This window comes from Cavia porcellus, unplaced genomic scaffold (genome assembly GCF_034190915.1).
Source record: "Cavia porcellus strain 051 isolate PalLab524CR breed Dunkin Hartley unplaced genomic scaffold, mCavPor4.1 scaffold_18, whole genome shotgun sequence".
Lineage (NCBI taxonomy): Eukaryota > Metazoa > Chordata > Mammalia > Rodentia > Caviidae > Cavia > Cavia porcellus.
In genome coordinates, this window is record NW_026947501.1 from 55,852,650 (window position 1) to 55,873,633 (window position 20,984).

Consider the following 20,984-nt stretch of genomic DNA (forward strand, 5'->3'; position numbering starts at 1 on the left):
TTTTAACAAAATCTTGGCCTATTCAAAGAACTCTTCATTGGCAGTGAAAAATGATTCAGAACTTTATTGAAAGAAAGCAATAAATAATACTGTGATTAAAATAGTTCAAAAGTATATATATGTATATGACTGTATACTTTGTTACATACTCAGAAAATTCCACAAAAATTAATAGAAAAAGGGCAGTAATATGGATTGTACAAGTGAATTGTATGCATAAACCAAATTATTTTTTTTCTTTTTTTTTTTTTTTTTTGTCTTTTTCGTTTTTATCGGTACCAGGGATCGAACTCACGACGGCCTGCTTGCAAGGCAGGCGCTTATGCCGCTGAGCTAAATCCCCAGCCCCTGCATAAACTAAATTAAAAAGGCATGCTGCCTCTACCCATGTATCAGTTGCACAATAAATAACATGCACCCTGATCTGACTCCTTCCTTGCTGGCTTTTTAATATGCCAGTGAAAAGCAAGTTGCTTTTGCTACTTGTTCAATCCAAAATGGCTATGTCATCAAAATCTAAAAATGTATGACTAGTTGAAACATGTTTATAAACCAATGTAAAAAGGTGACTGACATATGAAAAATAAGGCCTTGATTAGTTAGAGTTGTACAACTTTATTTTCAGGGTTTCCTGCTCTCATCTGCTCATGCACCAATGTCTGTGAGATGTGAGCACAGTGCTCAGTGATTGGTCCTCTAAGAATAGCTGGAGGCACCTTCCACATGCTCACAGGAAAGAGGCAGGGAAGGTGCCAGGCTGGGGTCCACCCCTGGCCACTCCAGCCCTGCTGAGAGCAGCTCCAAGCTCATGGCTTCTGGTCAAGTCTCTGAAGACAAGCTCCCCAAGTCCAGAGACAGGATGGGGAAAAGGGAACCAGTGCTAAGAAAGTTCTATAGTGCTCTGGTGCAACGGTTCAGTCCCGACTTTATTAGACTCTGATTTCTTGCTAAAAAAAGAACAGTTAAGGTCAGTCAACCTCAAAATATGACAACTGCTTGGAATGAAGTCTCCTGATTTTAAAATGACTGATGTAGAGCAAGGTGAAGGATAATGCACATTGCTTATGTCACAACAATTTTATAAATGTAGTAAACTGGGCTGGGGATTTAGCTCAGTGGCATAAGCACCTGCCTTGCAAGCAGGCAGTCCTGAGTTTGATCCCTAGTGCCGATAAAAACAAAAAAGACAAAAAAAGGGGCTGGGGATTTAGCTCAGCGGCATAAGCACCTGCCTTGGAAGCAGGCAGTCGTGAGTTCGATCCCTGGTACCAATAAAAAGGAAAAAGACCAAAAAAAAAAAAAAAAAGTAACAAAATTAAAAAAAAAAGTGTAGTAAACTAATTTTTTCAGGGATGGCTTATCATTAAAAAGTTAAATAGTAATAATTACAATATGTGCACAATTTACAAAAGCCGTGTATTTGTTCATACGGTTTATACATACAAGCATTACAGTACATTCATTTGAAAGACTAAAATTAGATATAAGAACATGAATTGCTTCCAGAGATATCTAAACATAGATGAAAAAGTAAGTAACTATATAAATGAAAAGTCCTAAGTTTACAAAAATAGAAGAAACATTAAATTCTAAAATATTTTCTCTATGTTATTGATGAATTTTTCACTAATTAAAAACTCTGTTATAAAATATCTTAGGACTCCATATAACAAGTATTAACAGATAGCGATTCGACTGAATTAAAAAATGTAGTCTCTGTTGGATTCCAAATGCTGCATATCATCTGTAGAAGTAGTTCAGGAAAACTGGAAGATAAAAACAAACAGAAAGCCTCTCTTAACACAAACCACCTGGAAAAGGACCATGACTTCAGACACACACGCTGGGGCCCACTTCCCCAGGCCTCCTGCCTCCTCCCTGCTGGAGCGTCAGCAGGCAGAACACTGAGGACCCTGCTCATGGACTAGAGAGGTTTTACATTTTGTGACAGTTTTAAAAGTTAAAGTTAAAAGACTATGGAGCCCATCCCAGATTCCAGCTGAGGCACTGAACACAAGCACAGTAGGCAGAGCTCCAGCTGGGGTTCTGATCACGGGTCAATGACACCTCTGCCATCAGTCAGTCAGAGCTCTAGACCATGAGGACACAAGTGGCTCACTGGCGCCCAGGCATGGCAATGCAGCTTTGTGTTTAAAATGTCTGCCATGTATGGTGGCACGTCTGCAATCCCGTATGTCAGAAGGCTGAGGCAGAAAGATTGCAAGTTTGAACAAGGACTAGATGATCTAGGAAGACCCTGTCCCCACTAAAAAGGGGATGGGGTGCTAGGGATATAGCACAGTGGGAACACTCTGGGTTCAATTCCCCATATATGTGTGCGTACATGTGTGTTTGTAACAAAGCCAGTATAGGAGCTGTGTACCACTGTGTATAAACACAGTGGAAGAGATGCTTCCCAATCTCAGGCTCTGGCCTCCTGGTGTGGTCAGCTTTTGGGGTGCTTTTTTCCTCAGTTGCTGCTTTCCTGCCCACCCCCCAACAATGGCATCAGCAGATCATCACTTCAAGTGAGTAGGCATTTTTAGCTTTTAGGAAAAAATGGGGACGAACGTGTTTTTCTTTAAAACTGGAGACACAAGGGACACAGGAGAGGGGAGGTAAAAAGATTTAAGATGTCCTAGTACAGGTACCAACTCTCCATGATGAATTTAAGTACAACTAACTTACTAATAAAAATAAAAGTTAACAGAACAAAAATGACACACAGCCCTCTTTATGGTCAGCTAAAAACCAAAATCGCCTTGATGGGTACAGAGCTACTATTTCTGTCATTTTGAAGTTCCCCATGTAAATTGGCATGGTCTAAACCCACACTGTTAGCCCTGTTACAGCTTCACCCTGCTGTACAGGGATGATCTCCAGGGATTACGCTGCTCTCTACTCACCAACAGGAGGCTTAACAGGAGGAAGTCCTGGTTGTCGCAGAATCCAACTTCTGTGTTTCTGATACACTGCCTGTTCCAACAACCATGAGAGGAAGTGTGCAAAAACAAAGTGCTGTTAGTTTTAACACTTCACACGGGGCACAGGTAAGACACACATCTCCACACCTACAATGGTGTCTACTGAGGAATCCTAAGACTGCCTGGGAGAGTGAGGCAAGAGCATCAGAGGGCTGCCCAGAGTGGTTCTGTCACCACCCAAGGGGACACTGGCACCTAAAATAGCAATAGGGCCCCTTGGAAGTGCAAACCACCTCAGTGTGCACATACAGAGAGGACAACCACCTAACATAGCTACTCTGCAGCTCCTTAAGCCACACTTTGATATAGCAACTGGACTTTTCCTTGTGCCCTACAGCTAGACCTCCAGGAATGAATGGGGTGAATCAGCAGCACGAAGGGGAGGAGGGAACCCCAGCTGCTCTGCAGGCACTGCTCTCAGGGTGGGTTGCAGGCAAAGAGGCACAGCCCAGAGGCCATGGCCAGTGCTTCTCAGAAGACTAAAGCTTGTCTCAGTTTCTACAAAAAAGGATGGAGAACACGGAGGCAGGGGTCCTTGTTTGACAAACACTGGGTGGCTAAACAGGCAGTACAGCCCTGTCACAAACTGGGTAAAGAGCTTGCAACATCTTCTGCAGATATTTACACTCCCAGTTGTACAGTGTTTTGTTTTCCTGCAAGTATACCAGGAATACTTCTTAGCAACATCTTGCCATAGCTCTAGAAAAGACAGATAGCTGGCCGTGTTGGTAAGACTGGGCAGTCATTGTAAACCTTCATTCTAAAGTCTAGGAGACATGCTGTAATTTATCTTATACTCTCCACCTCGCAAGTCATTTGTAACAGTCCACCTTCTTACCAATGTGGCATAGACATCTTCTATGTAATTTACCCTGACAACTTTTTCTATTCAATCCATTTAAATTTAGTGTTACACAGTTTGCCTGCACATGCCTGTAATCCTAGCACTCTGGGAGGTTGAGGCAGGAAAACTCCAAGTTCAAACCAGGCCTGGACAACAAGACCCTTTCTGGATAATAAAAGAAGGGGTGGTGTGTAGTACAGGTAGAAGGCTCCCTCCCCAGTACCACCCCAAACCCCAAAACAACAACCACAACCACAAAAATGCCACCAAAAAAACAAATCAACAACAAACAAACTCATTAATACTACCCTTTATTTTTGTTTTGTTTTGTTGAAACAAGGTCTCCCTGTGTAGTTCACACTGGCCCTACAATCCCTGTGAATTCGAGGCTGGTACTGAGCTCTCAGCAACCTTCCTGCCTTAGCTTCCCCAGTGCCGGGATTACAGGTGATCTCCACACCCAGCTATGTTAATATTGCTTGCAATGTTCAGAGAGAAAATGTGATTCTTATAGTGAAACAGAAATTGAAGGTACAGGGAAAACAACAGAGTACTCATTTAGACTATTTAGTAAGCCAATGGAAATTAAGCTCAAGGCTCGTCACAGCTTACTTACTTATCTATTTTATTTATGATACAAGGTCTTCCTATGAAGCTCAGTATAGCCTTAACCTGGATTTATGATTCACATACATCTCAGATTCATGATTTTCCTGCCTGAGCCTCCCAAGTACTGGAATTACAGGCATGCACTTCCATGCCTTGCCAACATTTGTAAGACACCTTGAGGGAGAAAGTGTTAATTCTTAAGAACTTACTAGTTAAAAGACACACTGGAAAGTGTTCAGCTTTAAAAAGTTTATATAAATGTATTTTTCTCTGATTTTCATACAGGCAAGAAAGAGAAAAAAGGAAAACTACCTACACAGGGGGCTAACAACAGGAAACTTGTAACAACCCCACTGGTACAGTTTATACAGCACAACCATGTACATCAGGAATGAGAAGGAATGAAGTCTCCACCTAACACTGAGATTGTCAGCAATGCACGAGGCTCAGGACTCCATCAGCTTCACCCACATGACACATTGAAGCATCAAAATCACATTACTATGATGCCCAAGTTACAGATATGGAAACTGAGGCACAGCTGCATGACTTGCTCAAGGTCATGTCCCTGCTACCACAAGAGCTGGATGTGGATGTGGGCTCTCTCAGGACCCTATCAGTGCCTTTTACTAGGTGGGCAGGACTGTCAGGGACTCAAGGTCTCCTCTCAGCCAACTGCACTCTTCAGTCAGCAGTTACATAAGGGCCATCCCGACTGCACTGGAAAGGTCAATGCCTTGCCATCTCTCACTGAGAAGGCAGCAGGGCTGCCCTAGCGGTCTCCACAAGGCTTCTGCCTTCTTCCCTGTCCCTCTTCAGGTGGCACAAGGTAAGTATATGGAAAGATAACACTGGAGGGAAGGGAAAAGGAAAGACAGAGTTGGCAGAAGCTGGAAGTTGTGAGCTAAAGTTTACTCTGCCATTTCTTCTAGTGTGGAGAGAAGTCCCAAGTGTCACACTGCAATTTTCCTGGCAAGCCAGTGCTGCCTGCCACACACTGCACCCCACAGGTGCATCAGCCTCAGCCCTGAGAGCACAGATGGGTGCTCCACTTTATTAGTTGGGCAAGGATGCTAAGGTTCAACCAGACAGATTTTTAAAAAATTCTATTATTGTTGTTAACCATTTTCCAACAAATGTTAGGGCTAATCCTGAACCATTGACACCTGGGCATGCAACCAAACTCAGATGCTTTGTAACACATACAATGGCCACTCTAGGTAATTATTAGCGCGCACATGCTCCCAGCCAGTGTTGCATTACATGGCCCACCACATACCATCCATCTGGATCTCATTGGGCTGCACAGAGCGGGAAGACTTGGAAGAAGAGACTCGGAAGTTTGCAGGGAGTGTCTCTGATGACCCAGTTGCCACGCCGTGAATGGCCTTTTCTCTAACCTTCTCTCTCCATGAAGGTGCTCTCCTAAAGTGTTTGTCATCCTCCTGGCAAATGAAAACACAGAACAGGCACACTCTAATAAAGATAACTGTCCTTCAGAAGGACTCCTAAGCCCCTGACTGTTTTGCTTTACTTAGCCTTTCCTGGTGACCTTCCAATGTGCTGCACACACTGGAACTTCAGTGTGAGAGGAAACATGATTACATTCCTGCTGGGCCCCAACTGGAGAAACGAGGGCAGTCCTGGGCACCAGGGATGTGATTTTCTCACCCATCGGAATATTTTATTTCTTACTGTGGACAAGCTCTTGCCTGCTATATAGTGTACTTTTATTTATTTTCAAAATATTCTGGCTACAAATAATCCAACAAATGCTTTGCTTCCAGATTCAGCTTCCATCTTCTTTGTGAAAATCAAGTACTCTTGGAGCTCACTGAAGACAATCGTAATGTATGGCAACAGGTTAGTCATGATTTAGCATGAGGGGAAATTTAATATACTTTTGAAAGAAGCCTTCCAAACAGAAGAACTGGGGCAGGACAGTCAGCTGTCACCAAAACACAACTTAAGACTTTGATCGCAGGCTGCAATCTGTTTGACAATATAGAAATAATTTTTGAAGGTTGCCAAAAATTAAGTAGTGGACCAAGAGCAAGGATCAGTAGTAGAGCACTCAACTGGCATATGTGAAGCCCTGAGGTTGATTCCTAGCAGTGAGAGGAGAAAAAAGCTGAAAACTTACAACATCAAAACGTCTGACAGTCCCAAGGACCAAAAGGTCGGCAAATTCTTTGTCCAAGACATTTCGAGCCTGAAGTAACAAAACAACAACTAAATATATCTGAAGGATGTTACACATTACAATTTTTTAAAACAAAGACTTCAAAGACTCACATGCTTGCAACACAAACTGGAAAGAAAAGATAGTGAAAAATCAAGCATTTGCTTATTTTGAACTACCATATTATAGATTAGTTATGGAAAGTGATTACTAGTTGTCTAGAGTTAAATTTTCTCTCCATTCAAATGAAAAATAAGTATTCTAGAATCACAGAAAAACCGAACACTGTGGCTAAGCAGACAGAGGCACAGACTCCGTTGTCACCTTTCTGTTCTCTGTCGGGATCTGTAACAACAGGGCCAATGTGTTGTAATCGAAGGCTTCATCTAAGGCCAGCTGTGCGCCATGAACCCCACTCTCTATGAGGTTGTTTGCATATTCTTTAAGGCCAATGGATATGACCCAGCGAATCACTCGATCATTGCTCCAAACAAGCACATCTGTGAAAGAACAAAACAACTGTAAATGTGGCTTCAGAAAACCTCTTCATCATACATGTCCTGCAATGCAGGGGAAAGATTCCTAGCATGGATCTTGATCCCTCAGCTCCTGAAAATGGACTCCACACTCACAAATACTGACAGACACACACCTAGACACAGCTGTTTTGGTTCTGCCTCATTCTAATAAAAACTTTCCCTTTAGAAGCCTCCCCTAGTGCACTCAGGTGTCACAGTAAGATTGTGGATAGGATATATTCAGGGAACAATACAGCATGATTGGCTGAGGATGTAGCTTGGTGGCAGATCACTTGCCTAGTATATACAAGGCCTGGGGTTCAATCCTAAGACTGCAAAAACATCAGGCTGAGGGTCAGAGTCAGACCTAGCACGTATAAGCATGTTTCCTACACAGACCCCAGAGTCTCCTGAAATGCTTCTCCATCATGAAAGGGGCAGATACCATGACAGTTCAGATACCTTGCTGAGTTCAACACAAACTCTTTGCTTCTGACCTTCTGACCTTCGTTTTCTTTTACTTTTTCTTGTTGTTGTACTGGGAATCAAACTCAGAGCCTTGTGCTTACCAGGTAGGTGCTAAGCCACTGAGCCATACCCCAGCCCCTGTGCTTCTGAAGCTTTGGTCATATCAACATCTTAATATATTACAAAGAAAGAATTTTAAAGACATTCCAGCATACTAGATTTTGGCAATCGTATATCATACAAAGATAATTATTAAATGTATTCTATTACAGACCAAAAAATTGCCACTCTGTAAAAATATATCTGACCACCAATCTTTTCAAAGACTGCTTTTGCCAACTGACAAAATATGGAGAGGGGATATAGAAAACAAATTAAATGGATTAATACATTTCATGTCTGATTTTTTTTTCTCAACTTTGTTTTGGTACCAGGGATCAAACTCATGACCTTGCACTTGCCAGACAGCCGCTCTGTTGTTGAGCTATATCCCCGGCCATGACTTTCTTTTCTAAATAGACCTCAACGTATTCTTTGTTTTAAAAGAATTAAAACCCAGGCCTTGCACAGACTAGGCAAGTGTCCTACCACAGGGCTACATCCCTGGCCAATAGATAATCCTTTATTTTATTTAGAAAAAGACATCAGAATGAGGATGAAAATAACAGAACCACGATGCAGCCTGAATGAATCAACTATGGAAGACTTGACACAGTGCTTGATCATTATTCAGTAAGTCTCATTTCTTCTCATCACTGCAGTGCTATTAGTAACTACCGAGAATTCTGAGAGACTCTCGTGAGCATGACATTCAGTGTTGTCTTCAGAGAAGATGCCTGTCCCTGTCATACTGAGGGGGCTGCCATGCCCTCTCCTTCCTCCTGGCCTGTTTCTGACATGTCTTTCCTTTGCCCACAGGACACTCTGTGGTTTCTGTAAGGACTGCAATCCCAGTTAGTATGGGTGCTGTGGCAGGAGGGTCACAGGTGTAATCCCAGACCAGGGTACTTAGTGAAATTCTGTCTCAAAATAAATAAATAAATTACAAAATTATGGGTGCTAGGCTATTGGTTGCCTTGACCTCTCCCTCCCTCTGGGAGCAGAACTGTGTGCCCTGCATGCTGCCACAGGCCTTAGAAAAAGCTCCCAAAGCTGTAGTTTTAACCTCTATCCAGTAAGCAAAAGGCAGTGGCTTGTTTGCCTTGCTCTGATCTAATAGCATAAGGCAGCATCTCTGAGAGAGCGTATACAGTGTACAACAACAAAAGGAAAACTACATGAAAGAATGCCAGCACCAAGAGGGTAGCCTACAGACTGAGATAAGCACACACTGTCTCAGGGCACCCCTTTTCATCCCTCCTCTTGTTATCATGCCAAGCCAGTTGTTTCCACTTAAAAGTCTTCCCTGATTTATTTTTTTGTGGTACTAGAGACAGAAGCCAGAGCCCTGAGCATGCTAGGCAAGTCTTTTTTCACTGAACTACGTTCTTAGCACCCCTAATTTTCAAATCTAGTTTTAGTGTTCTGAGACAGGGTCTCACTAAATTGCCAGGTCGGCCCTGAATTTGTGATCTTCCTGCCTTAGTATTCTTAGTAGCTGGAACTGTAATTTGTGTAATTCCCAGATAAATGTATGATTATTTTGTGCTTTTTTTTTTTTTTTTTCAGTCCTAGGGATCAAACCCAGGGCAATGCAAGTGGTAAGCAAGTGCCTTATCACTAAGCCCTTGATTTCTTTTTGAGGTACTCAGGAATAAACACAGGGATTTGCACTGAGCTGCATCTCTAGCCCTGTTATACTTTTCATTTTGAGAGAAGTTTTCACGGAGTCCAAGCTGCCTGGGCTAGGCTTGTGACTCTGCTGCTATATCCTCCCAGAGTGCTAGGATTGCAGGTATGTGCCAGCTCAGCTGGCTGCTATACTTTTTCAAACAGGCAATCACCCAGGCTGCCTGGGAGGCAGCAGGCATGTGCTGCATCCATCCGGCATAATGTACTTGCCTTTAACTACATCCTGACTTTCTTCTCTTCTTCTTTCCAGTTCTTTCCGATCATAATTTAACCTTTTCAGGCACATAAGTCCACACTGGAAGCTGTTCCTATTTACAAAATAAGGGGTTATTTAACGGTGGCAATGTGAAGTCTCTTGATCCGTTAGGAAGAACCACTTGCACTGCCTCACCTGTGAAAACTGTCAACCATTTTCAGCCGCCCCCGCAGGTCTTTCTTGGTCAGGTGGTCCAGCATCCGAGCATCCACAAGGCACTCCATGAAATAGCTTCGGTACTGAGGTAGGCCCAGGCTGGGCAGCCACTCATTGCCAATCCACTCGTGGTCCATGTCCCCATATGCAAGTGTCTGATTTCAACAAATGAGTGACATCAGTTCAGATTTTTAATCTAGACAACATTCTTAAAGGCTAAATGAATGACAACATTGCTTTTCATAATTTCTAAATATTTGGTCTCCCATTCCTACCTTTTCAAATTCCTAAAGTTTTATCCAACAGAAATCATATTGGCAAAATTTTATGACTCATTTAGGACAATTTACCAAGCTATAGAAAAATCATACCTGTCTATAAATTCCTTTTCTGAATTAGTTTTCAATATAATAATATAGGAATAAAGAATGATCATGACTCATGAACAAGTTTGAAGAATCAATTCAAATCATTCAAATGAGCTCTAGCTGGTTTTGATTTTATTTTTAATACTTTGTCTTCCTAAATGACAAGTGTATTTGAAAATCAGGAAAAGTAAATTTAAAATGATAAACGAACAACTAATGAGACTAAGAACAAAAACAGAAAAATACAATTAAATTTAGAAGACTTCAACACTCCTCTCTTAACAACTGGTTCAATGTGCCAATCAAAAAACCAAAAAGGACTAAGAAAAGGAAAACAATCAGGAAGGCTACGGACAAAAACAATACTGTCAATCAATCTGACCCAGATATAACTTACACTTTTTCCTTTCTTTTTTTTTTTTTTGGGGGGGGTACTGGGAATTGAACTCAGGACCTCATGCTTGCAAGGCAGGTGCTGCACCACTGAGCTAAATCCCCAGCCCCTCCCCACAACCTTTAAAGACAGAGATTCCCATTATATTACCAGGATTGAGTGCAGTGGCTATGCACAAGCACTCCCTATGCAAAGAGATATTGATGCCACTCTTAGTATGATGTCCATCTTAGTTTAATGCCCAATTGTCATAGGACATTATAACAGCCAACTTCTGGGCTCAGTCTCTTGAGTTTTGGCAACTACAGGGGTGCATCATCACATCTGGCTTCAGGACGTACTTTTTTGTGGTGTGGTATGGTGGTGCATGCCTGTAAACCCAGCACTCAGGAGGCTGAGACAAAAGTATTTCGAGTTTGGGACTAGTCTGCACTACACCAAAAATAAGGAATCATGGTAAGTAGGTTTACTGACTCAGGAATAGGTTGGTTCACCAACTGAGGAGGAAAAAAAAAATCAATGAAATTTGCCCAATTACGAGATCAGCAAAGAAAGCCATGTCTCATAATACCTTATGTGGCACAAGATCCATCATTCAGTTATGAAACTCAGCATTCTAGGACGAAAGACCCACCGCCTCAATCTATTAAGGGTCATCTACCAAAAGCCTGCAGCTAAAAACCTCACAATGAGGGACCAAATGTCTCCCTGAACGGAAAGAAGCACAAGGGGTGTCCACTGTCACCGTTTATGTTTGGCTGTGCTGGAGACCTGGCCACTGTAATGGCAGGAAAAACATAAAAATGGCATGAGTTGAGAAAGACATAAACCTCTCTTTATTAGTAAATGACACGATTATCATTGTTGAAAAAGTCTATGAAATAGCTATTAGGATTTATACATGAATTTAGCAAAGCTGCTGAATATACAATGAATACACAAAAATTAACATTTCTAAATATACAAAATGAACTGGAAATTGAGATTTTAGAAGTATCTTATATAATGGCACTAAACTGCATAAAATCCTTAGCAACCAATTCAACAGAATATGTCCAAGGTCTGTACAATGAAAAATAGACATGATATACAACCACTTCACAGAGAATGGTTCGTTATGCTCTCCAGCTAAGGAAGATTAAATTACATTCACAGGAATCCTAAGGTACATTGAGGAATCCTTTAAAATAAAAACTATCCATTCCCATCCATCCTCTCCTGGCTTGAACTCAGGGTTTCATACCTGCTAGGCAAGCACTCTAACCTGAGCTACATCCCCAACCCCTTACAACAGGGTCTCACTAGGCCCAGGCTGGTCTCTAAGTTGATATCTTCCAGCCTCAGCCTCCTGAGTTATGGGATTACAGTCATAAACCACCATGCATGGCCTCCATGTTTGGTTTAGAACAATGGATTCCACTCTAGTATTTTATTTGTTCCAGTCAAGATACAAGGGATGGCTCAGCTAAGAGGAATGTTCCAATTCTAACAGAAAAGATTTCATAACTTTCTTTAAATGATGAGTGACAAATATACCACTATGGTAACCATTAAGATACCTAACAATGTTACCATGATGCAGTCCTTTGAGTCATACTTTCATGGGCCTGGGACTCACAGCCTGAATATTTGATGTTTTCTGGCCTGCTGACTATGCTCTCTTCTAATGAGTAGAAGAAATCTTCCAAATAAAAAGCTGTGCGGAAGCAAACCCTCCATATCTCTGTTTACTACTTTTGCAGTTGCTGATAATGCAGATTCTGACAGCTCAGACTCAGTTTGAGGGAGAGCCTCCTCCTCTCCCTGGCTGCCACCACAGCCTTCTGAAGAAGTGTGCAAAGGGACCTCATGCTCCAAGCATGGACAAGTCACGCTCAGTCTCAAGGTCAGTAAAATGCGAGCTCCATGAGAGTGGGACTGCAGCTGTCCTGCTCATTAATGGCTCCTGGCAGCTGGCACAGCCTTCTTACACAGCCAGTCATATCTTACATCTGATATGCGAACAGTTCTGACCACACTTGAGTGTTCCTTCCAAAGCTCAGTCAGGAGCGAGGCCACCCAGTGCCAGCACGGGCAAAGCACAATGCTTTGTGCTAGCATAGCTCTGTCCTAGCAGCTCTGTCTGGGAAAGGATGGTGGCAAAGTGCACCAAGCTTCTGCAGAACATTGCATGTGGGGTAAATCTGGAATCTTCTGCATGGGCCCCTTTTATATGGTCACTGCAAAAAGCAAATGTTAAGCTTATTCAACTACACTTTATGTCTCTGATGCTATTTCATATTGAAGTGGTGACCATATTCTACTTTGTCTTTTGGAATATATTGAAACTTACGTAATTATGAAATGCACTGCTTAATTCACTGATGGTCATTGTTGGTCCTGTAGAGAGACCTCTAACTAGGTGAATTTAAGCGATTCTAGAGGCAGGGAGTATCTAAACCCAGGGAGGGAAACCCAGTTAGTAGCTATTCTCTTTCTTCTTAGTTTTTGTTTCTAAACTTTTTGTAATTTTGAGACAGGATTTTACTATGTAGTTTAGGCTGACCTTGAACTCACTATGTAGCCTATGCTGGTCTCAAATTTGCAACAAACATGCTTGATCAACCTCCCAAGTCCTGGGATGACCCATATGTGTCACCAAGTTCCACCTCTCTTTTTTTCAAAAGAACAAACAAAACAAACAACCAAGTGCTATAACTGAATAACCTTTAGAAATGCAAACAGAAGCAACTGTTTCAAGCATCATCTTGGAATCAGCAAATTCTAATCTTAACTCATTTATACTTGCTTTCAGACATATGCTAACTCTTCTGAGCCCCCGAATACCGTGCCCCTGGGAAAAGCTGAAGAACTACAAGTCCCCTGGTACTGCACTGTGCCCACCAAAGACCCAAGAGGGCAGAGGGATGCTGGGAATTTAACCAAGTCATCTGACTCAGACACTGTAAAACATGGGGCAGAGCTTTCTGTGTAGTGAAGAGTTAGGCAGCTGAAATTCAATCTCTGTGAAGTGATAAGCCTTAATTTCTGAGAACTCCATTACTAAGATCTTTAACTCAACACAGTAGGGCAGTACTTAGTCAAATAACAATATAAAGACATAGAGGGAAAGGCCCCGTGCCAACTTTCAAGGTTTAGAAGTGTATTTCATGATTTTTTTCAGCAGTACATTTTAGAACAAAACTAACCCAGCAACGAACTACATGTACATAAACTCAGGAGTTGCCTAAACCAGGGGACTTTGTATAAAAGATTCTATTCATAAATAAAACAACCTTCGTTCAAAGTAATTTCCATGATCCCATATGGGAAATGTTCAAAATTATCCATGAGATGTAATCTTTAATCCTGTGATTTATTTGATTACATTCTTCAAGTCATTAATGATACTATGAATAAATTAAGGTGTGAAAAACACCTACTAAAGCAGGTCACACAAGTTTACATCCTCAATTGCTTTTTGTTGCTACAGAGTGAAGAAATATTATAGAAAGACTCCAACCTTATCCAGCTTCCCTCCTCATCTTCCTGATGTTAGGTTGTTAGGAATGTAAAAGAACATAACTATTAGTATTAGTGAACTTTAGTAGTGTAAGCAAATTAATTCTGCAGGGAACATGCACCTTGACCGAGTGAAAAACATTCAAAATATCAATGCCTCATGCAAAAACTCATGAAAATCCAAGAATTTCAATTTTCCATGCAAGGAGCAGACTTTTTCCATGCCAACTAACCTCATACAGTAGACTGTTGGCGTTAGACAACCACAACGCAGTGCTCAATGGAGGTCTCTCCAAAAGGAGAAGCAAATTACATCTTCTCTAAATGGGGCAAATCTATAAACTAAATTCTTGTAAAAATCTAAAAAATGCAAATACGACTATACGCTATGAGCTAATAACCTAAAAAGAACACATTATATTTGAAACAAATGCAAATTAACTTTTGTTTTCAACAAAAGACAAAGGGCCCTTTGGTCTGGAGTAGGAAACCCACTTTGGAACATGAGCTGCAGGGCTGACTGACCATCTGAGATGTGGCTGCGAGTGTTTCCATCTCTTCATGTGTTAACCAGACATTTCCTGTGGTCTAAGGTGACCCCAGTGCACCAGCCACATCCAGGGCAAGGGAAGCGTGACAGAAAGGAGAAGGACGCACATATGAGCCACAGGCACAGTAAGGAGCCACGAGGCAAAGGTCACTCTTTGCACATTTTCATTTCAGGCACCCACAGAGAAAGCCAGAGATCATTAACACAGGCTCATCCTCTTTTAAACAACAACAGTGTGGTCGGAATATAAGGAGAACAGCACACAATTTCCAGATCACATGCTTAAAAGTATGGATGAGAACATACTTTATATTTCTGAAAAGTTACTTTCCCCAGTAACTGATGATTCAATAGACAGTATTTTCAATAGTCTCACCATGTTGGAGGTATAGCTCATGATAGGGCTTTTGCCTGCCTCTCCCAAAGCACTAGGTTTAAGCCTCAGTACAGCAAAACAAAAGAATAAAACAAAACACACAGAAAGCAGTCTCACCCCAACACAGGCTAACAACAGGATGCTCTGGCCTTGGCTTCCTGTGGCTGCTTTCAGCAGATGATCCAAAGCCAGAGGAAGCCCAGGAGGCCAGGGCACAAGATAGTGAGCACAGGAGAGCCAAACAATGCAAACACCAAAAACAAAGCACTTGTCACCATCTGAGTCAAACCTGAGACTGATGGCCACTCTGCTAGCCCACTGTAAGCTCCCCAAGAACAGCAATTTCTGTGTTTGTAACTGGTGATATGGAGAGTCTTTCTGATGTGAGGTCTAGTCCTTGCCAATAGTTCAACTGAATCACAGAAGCTCCCTTTTGAAAGAGGGTTCTTAAAAGCTTTGAAAAAGCCATGCAGCATCTTCATTTCTACAAAGCCCACATTAATGTGGAAATAGCTGCAGAACAGACTGATACTGGTTACAAAACATTCCACCAAGGGAAAGTGTTCTTTGGCCATACGTTAAAAAAAAAAAAAAAAAAAAAGGCTTATTGTTCATTTTCATAATTCTCTAACAACAAAATCTTCACACTTTTTTGTGTATAAAGTTACTGTAGGCAGACCTTGCTCTGCTGCTCAGAAGGATGTTTACACAGCTCTAAGAGTTTGTTGAACATCTAAATGAAAAACCCCTGAACTTTGCAACTTAAGAGCTGGCCTGCTCTTCCCTTCTAATAACCACCAATGTTTCATCAGAAGAGTCACCAGGAAGCTCTTTGAGGGCTCTTCACTACTCCCCAAGTGGACAGCATCTTTGTGAGCACAGGCATGGTTGGACAGACACATGCAGCTCCCAAGACCCAGAGCACCTGCTGGTGCCGTGACACACAACCACAGTGCATCTAGGAAACTCAGCATTTTTCCTCCTTTAGTTCTTGTAGGGAAAAAAAGACATCCACAAAGAAGAGAAGCTTAGAACTGTCCAGGAACCAGTGGATTTCTGGGAGGTGACCACCCCTTGTTAGCATGTCAACTGTATGTCAGTGGCACCTCTGGACTGCCACAAATTACAGTTACTCTGTAAGTCCCGCCTATATGTGCAGTGATGCAGATGCACTCACACGCACAAGACTGAAGGAAAGAAGCCACACACAACAAAGTAAGGGCAGCCCAACCTAGTTTATAGCCAAGGGGCCGTAGCCAGGTGCTTATTTATGCCCGGGGATTGTATGCAAGGGTTTATACATTCCTGGGCTTATCTGTATATTTTGCTACCTGTATACTTGAAGAAAAACAATATTTTCCGCATATAATTTGCTTAGCAAGTACCTTTATATACCGTACAAGTACTAATTATTGTTTGAACTATGAAATAGAAATCAAAGTTCAAGGATGAAATGCTACTTAAAATGTTAACTTTTCCTTCCTCAAGAGGTCCTTACACTTACTCAGTTTTGATAAATTCATACGTATATTTGTGACAATCAATTTTCTACCTTTCAAAAAGCCTTCTTTCTTAAAGAAGGCCTTTCTAACCAAGTTTTATTCATTTATTTAATTATTTATTTTTTGGTCTTTTCTGAAACGGGATCTCATTACTCAGTTCAAGCTGCTCACACTGTAACCCACTGGCCTAGAACTCACAGTGATCCTCCCACCTCAGCCTTCTGAGTGCTGGAACTACAGGCATGTGCCACCACGCCTGGCTTTAACCACACTTTTACACAAGCAGTTCACACATTTTCTTTGGATCACTCAACCCCTCCAAGTTAGGGGTTGTACTATGCTTTCCTGAAATTTTAAGTTGAAACCACCCTGTATGATTAGGAAGCAGCACGGAAACATTAGCAGGCTACTGCTTTTGTGGGCTCTGCCTTCCTCCTCCACAGAGGGCACACAGAGCCTCTGTGAACATACCTTTTTCAATGTGGGTGGAGCCGAAGGGCTGGTGAGCCACAGGGTTTCCTGGATGGCCAGCCGCAGCTTCAGTCTGTGCAGAGGGTGGCTGATGCCAATCTCTTGCTGGATCTGTCTGTCTGACAGAGCTGACATGATGGCCCCACTTTTCACATTTGCTCTGCAGGCAGCCACATAGCAAGCAGGCATCCCAACCCAGAGCTAGAAAGAAGAATGAAAAGACCAGAACATCAGGTAGAGACGGGAGATGCACGACAAGCTTGTGTCATGTAGCATAGGTCTCTGTAGTAAAGGGATGTACCTCCAGCCATTCAACCACGGTTGGCCCGTCCCACTGTGAAAATGGTAAGCCTTGCCTCTGGGCTTCCTCCAGCAACTCAGGCCTGTGAAAAAGAAGACATTCAAATTAAAGAAGCACTGTTACACATCCAACAAGTTAATGGAACAGTCTCTGAGCATTTTCAAAAGTATAACACATATTCTCAGTTCCTTTTATCTTCTACAGTTTTAATGTTATTAACATCATCCTTGTAATGACAGTCACACACATACTATGGAGAATGCCTGAGTAAATAAAAAATGCTACAGAGTTCTCTTGATTCCCAGTCAAATCACCATTACTTCAGAGAATTGAAGAATTACTACCAACTTATAAAACTCAAGCAGAATTTTCATATCCAAGGTAGTAAGACAATTAGGGGAAAACATGAAACCCTACTTCAACAATGAAGAAACAGTATCTAGGAAGAGGAAACCACACCTCAGTTGAGACATCAGTGCCTAATTTTGTGAGAGACTTTAAAAAACAGTGTTTTTGGGGGGTGGTTGTGGTTTGGGGAATGTTGAGACAAAGTCTTGCTATGTATGTAGTCCAGGTTGGCCTCAAACTCTGTGTAACCAGTCTCCCCCAGTGCTTGGATTATAGATGTGTTTCATACTCCCAGCTGTAATGCAGACTTTTAACCACAAAAAGATTATCGTCTAATACAGCAAACAAGTAACAGAGGACAGTTTCTATTGTACACTGCTCTTTAAGTAAACGGGTACTTGATAAGTCACTGGGTCATTCTGTGGTTTTAACCCATTGATCTCTTCTTTAGCCAGCCATTCAACACCTCCTTCAATGCCGAATGTATCACCAGCACAGAAACTCATGCAATACCAAGGCAGTACTGCAGGGAAGTGGGTAGGTGAGTCTTGCATGCACTCCGTAATGTGATTTGAGGTTTCATATATGCTTTATTTCTAAAGACTCAAGTCACACTTTTACTATACTAACATCTCTAAAAGTGATTTGTGTAACACAGTTATGTGAAACAGTAACATTGTAAGCATGGTAAGTCTGACATTAGAACACAAAGGACAAGTATGTTTCAGATACACAAAAACCCTAGTCAGTCTCAGTCAATCAGTCTCTCTTCCCCTTTTCTTTCTTTTGGAAACTTATGTTCCTAAGTAAAATGTTTCATATACAATTTCAACTAAGAGTTCCTTAAGTTACCGCTAAGCTTACAGGAACAATCACCAGGGAGTAACTGTACCAGAGAAGGCAGCAAATGTGTTATCTCAGATGAAACAAGAAAAAAACAAGAAGAAGAAGAAGAACAACAACAACAACAACAATTTTCTAGTTGAAACAAGCAAAGCTATTCACAGAGAAACAGATCAGCAGAAGTGTGCTCCTAAGTACAAGAAGTAGTAGGCTACTGTCATGGTTTATGTCTGTGGCCCCCAGGCCTCATGCATTTTCATTGTGCATTTGTGATGGTTCATTGTCTAGTGCTTGGATTCATGGTGTCAGTGTTACACCCACATAAGAGTGGAGCCAGGATATGATGTAATGGTAGGAAGAAAGTGTATCTTGCTCTTTGCCTGTTCCTACTTGCTGTTTGCAGCCACCATGAACTGTGACCCAGCCATGCCCACCTGCCTTGGAGCCAACTGAGTGTGGACTGAAACCTCCCAAAACTGTAAGAAATAACCTTTTCCTTTCCAAACTTGGGCTTCAGGTATTTTGTCTCAGCAATGAGTAAAAAGTAACTAAGACGGAATTTGGTACCGAAGAATGGGGTTGTTTGCTGTGACTATACCTTACCATGTTTTTCAAGAAATGGCTTTGGAAATGGCTTGTGGGCAGAGTTTGGAAAGGTTTGGATGTGTTGCCTGGATGCATAGAGCTAGAGCAGCTTAGGCAGTTCTGTAGAGGAGATAGTGGTCACAGCTCAGGAGACCAGAAGGCTGATAGGAAGCCTGATGGTAAAGACCAGGCCTGGGAGATTTCTGCTGGGAAGAAGGACTGCAGTGGTTGTTGGACTCCCCATGATGTGAGTTATGGGTTGGCAGAAAGTTGGTTTAAGCCCCAATATCAAACCAATCACCAGGTCTTCTTCATTTAAAACTTCATCCTCTGGCTAAGGATATAGCTCAGCAGTGCAGTGCCTGCCTAGCAAATGTGAGATCCTAAGATCAATTCCTGGTACTCTCCAAAACATAAATAAAATAAAATCTCCATCCTCATGTCTCTGAAATCCACTTAAACTATCCCCTTGATTGTTTCTGTAGTTGAGGATATCACTTCTGAATTATTAGAACTTAAGCTTAACTTGTGTGAATTATTATTGCAATTTTTTTTGTACCGGGAGTTGAACTCACGACCTCAAGGTTGCCTGCCAGACACGCCTCTGAACTAAACCTCGGGCCCTACAATATTCTTTAAACATTTTAATTAACATAATTATACACATTGATGGTATGTAGCATGATAATTTATTATATATATGTTGTAACTATCAAATCAGAGTAATTAATATTTACAACTTCTTAAACATGATTATTTCACGGTGTTGGGAGCCTTTGAATTTTCTCTTCTCATTCTTTATAACCCATAATCCAAAATCTCCTGTCCCCTCTTCCCTTTACTTAGCTTCTAGTAACCACTCATTTCTATGAAACCAACTTTTTTATCTTCAGTATATAAATAAGAACATGTGTTATTTATCCTACAGTGCCTAGATTCTTACCCTCCAAGTTGATCTATATTACAAATGACAGCGTGTCTCCTTTAGTTATTGTTTTATGGTACTGGTGGTTGAACCTAGGACCTTTGCACTGAGCTACATTCCCAGTAAACTCTATTTTTAGACAAGATATCGATAAATCACTAAATTGCCCAGGCCGGGCTCTAACTCACAATTATCTTAGCTAAGTCTCCTAGAGTGCCGGGATTATAGGCATGTGTCACCAGGCTGGGTTTTATCATACTATTCTTAAGTGGTCATCCCATTGGTCACCTCAATACACTTTTCTTAGGACAACTGAAATGATCTTTCTTGTCATCTCACTCTTTACCTACATTTAACAGTGAACGAGCTAGTTCTTTTAGAGGACAAAACGTGTTTAATTTTAATAGTAGGATGTCCCAGACATGTAGTTTTAATAGTAAATCTAAACCTTGCTACCTCTGAGTTGTTAACAACTAGGCAACTTTGTTATGAAAATTAACTTTCCTTTGATGTTAATGTTCAATTGGCACAGCCTGACCTCAGTGCTTTCTGGGCACTTTCCACGAATTTAAAGCACGGTTTGTTTCCCAGACCTGAGAGCGTTGGGGCAGGCGCCGATATATAGCGTACAAGAAACTGGATGACATATTCAATCACTGGTCACCAGTCTTGAACCACACCTTGATGCCTTGCCCATACTCCAACTCCTGGCCAGGTGCGAGCTCCACACCCTGGTCTGGTCCACAACCCCATCCGCCCCCAAATCCGTGTCTGGATCCACCCTGTGCCCCTCCCGCCACTGCCCTTACCCACGTGGCGATCTTGCCCCCAAAGCTGGCTCCGCCTCCACTGCTCGACTCCCACGCCTCCCTTCCTTGCAGTAGAGTTCGCCTCAGACCGCTGAAGGCGATCATCCACTCAGCGCCCCTTCCTCCTCAATGGTCCCGCCTTCGAGCCCCACCCACTCCCGCCGTCCACTTACTTTCTTTGCCCACTCCCTGGCCCCGCCCAC

The 20,984-nt window shown here is 42.0% G+C and overlaps 1 protein-coding gene across 1 annotated transcript; it reads right to left on the bottom strand.

Annotated features, from left to right (window-relative positions):
* Positions 1-37: 37 nt before the first annotated feature.
* LOC100713743 (liprin-alpha-1-like) lies at positions 38-20,901 on the bottom strand. Its single transcript, XM_063230004.1, has 10 exons — positions 20,786-20,901; positions 17,272-17,353; positions 16,971-17,171; positions 9,788-9,963; positions 9,607-9,704; positions 6,944-7,119; positions 6,581-6,649; positions 5,717-5,882; positions 2,907-2,976; positions 38-1,766 (listed from the first exon to the last, which is right to left on the bottom strand). Exons 1-9 carry the CDS (start codon positions 20,884-20,886, stop codon positions 2,918-2,920), a joined length of 1,128 nt encoding a protein of 375 aa, XP_063086074.1. The 5' UTR covers positions 20,887-20,901; the 3' UTR covers positions 38-1,766; positions 2,907-2,917.
* Between the last annotated feature and the right edge of the window lie 83 nt (positions 20,902-20,984).

Excerpts from the sequence above, each read along its gene's own strand:
- LOC100713743 (XM_063230004.1), bottom strand. The coding sequence starts at position 20,886 with ATGATCGCCTTCAGCGGTCTGAGGCGAACTCTACTGCAAGGAAGGGAG. Across the intron at positions 9,964-16,970 it reads CTCCACCCACATTGAAAAAG|ACACTTGCATATGGGGACAT; the intron begins GTATGTTCACAG and ends TGTTGAAATCAG. Across the intron at positions 7,120-9,606 it reads AAGTCAGGATGTAGTTAAAG|ATGTGCTTGTTTGGAGCAAT; the intron begins GCAAGTACATTA and ends GTTCTTTCACAG.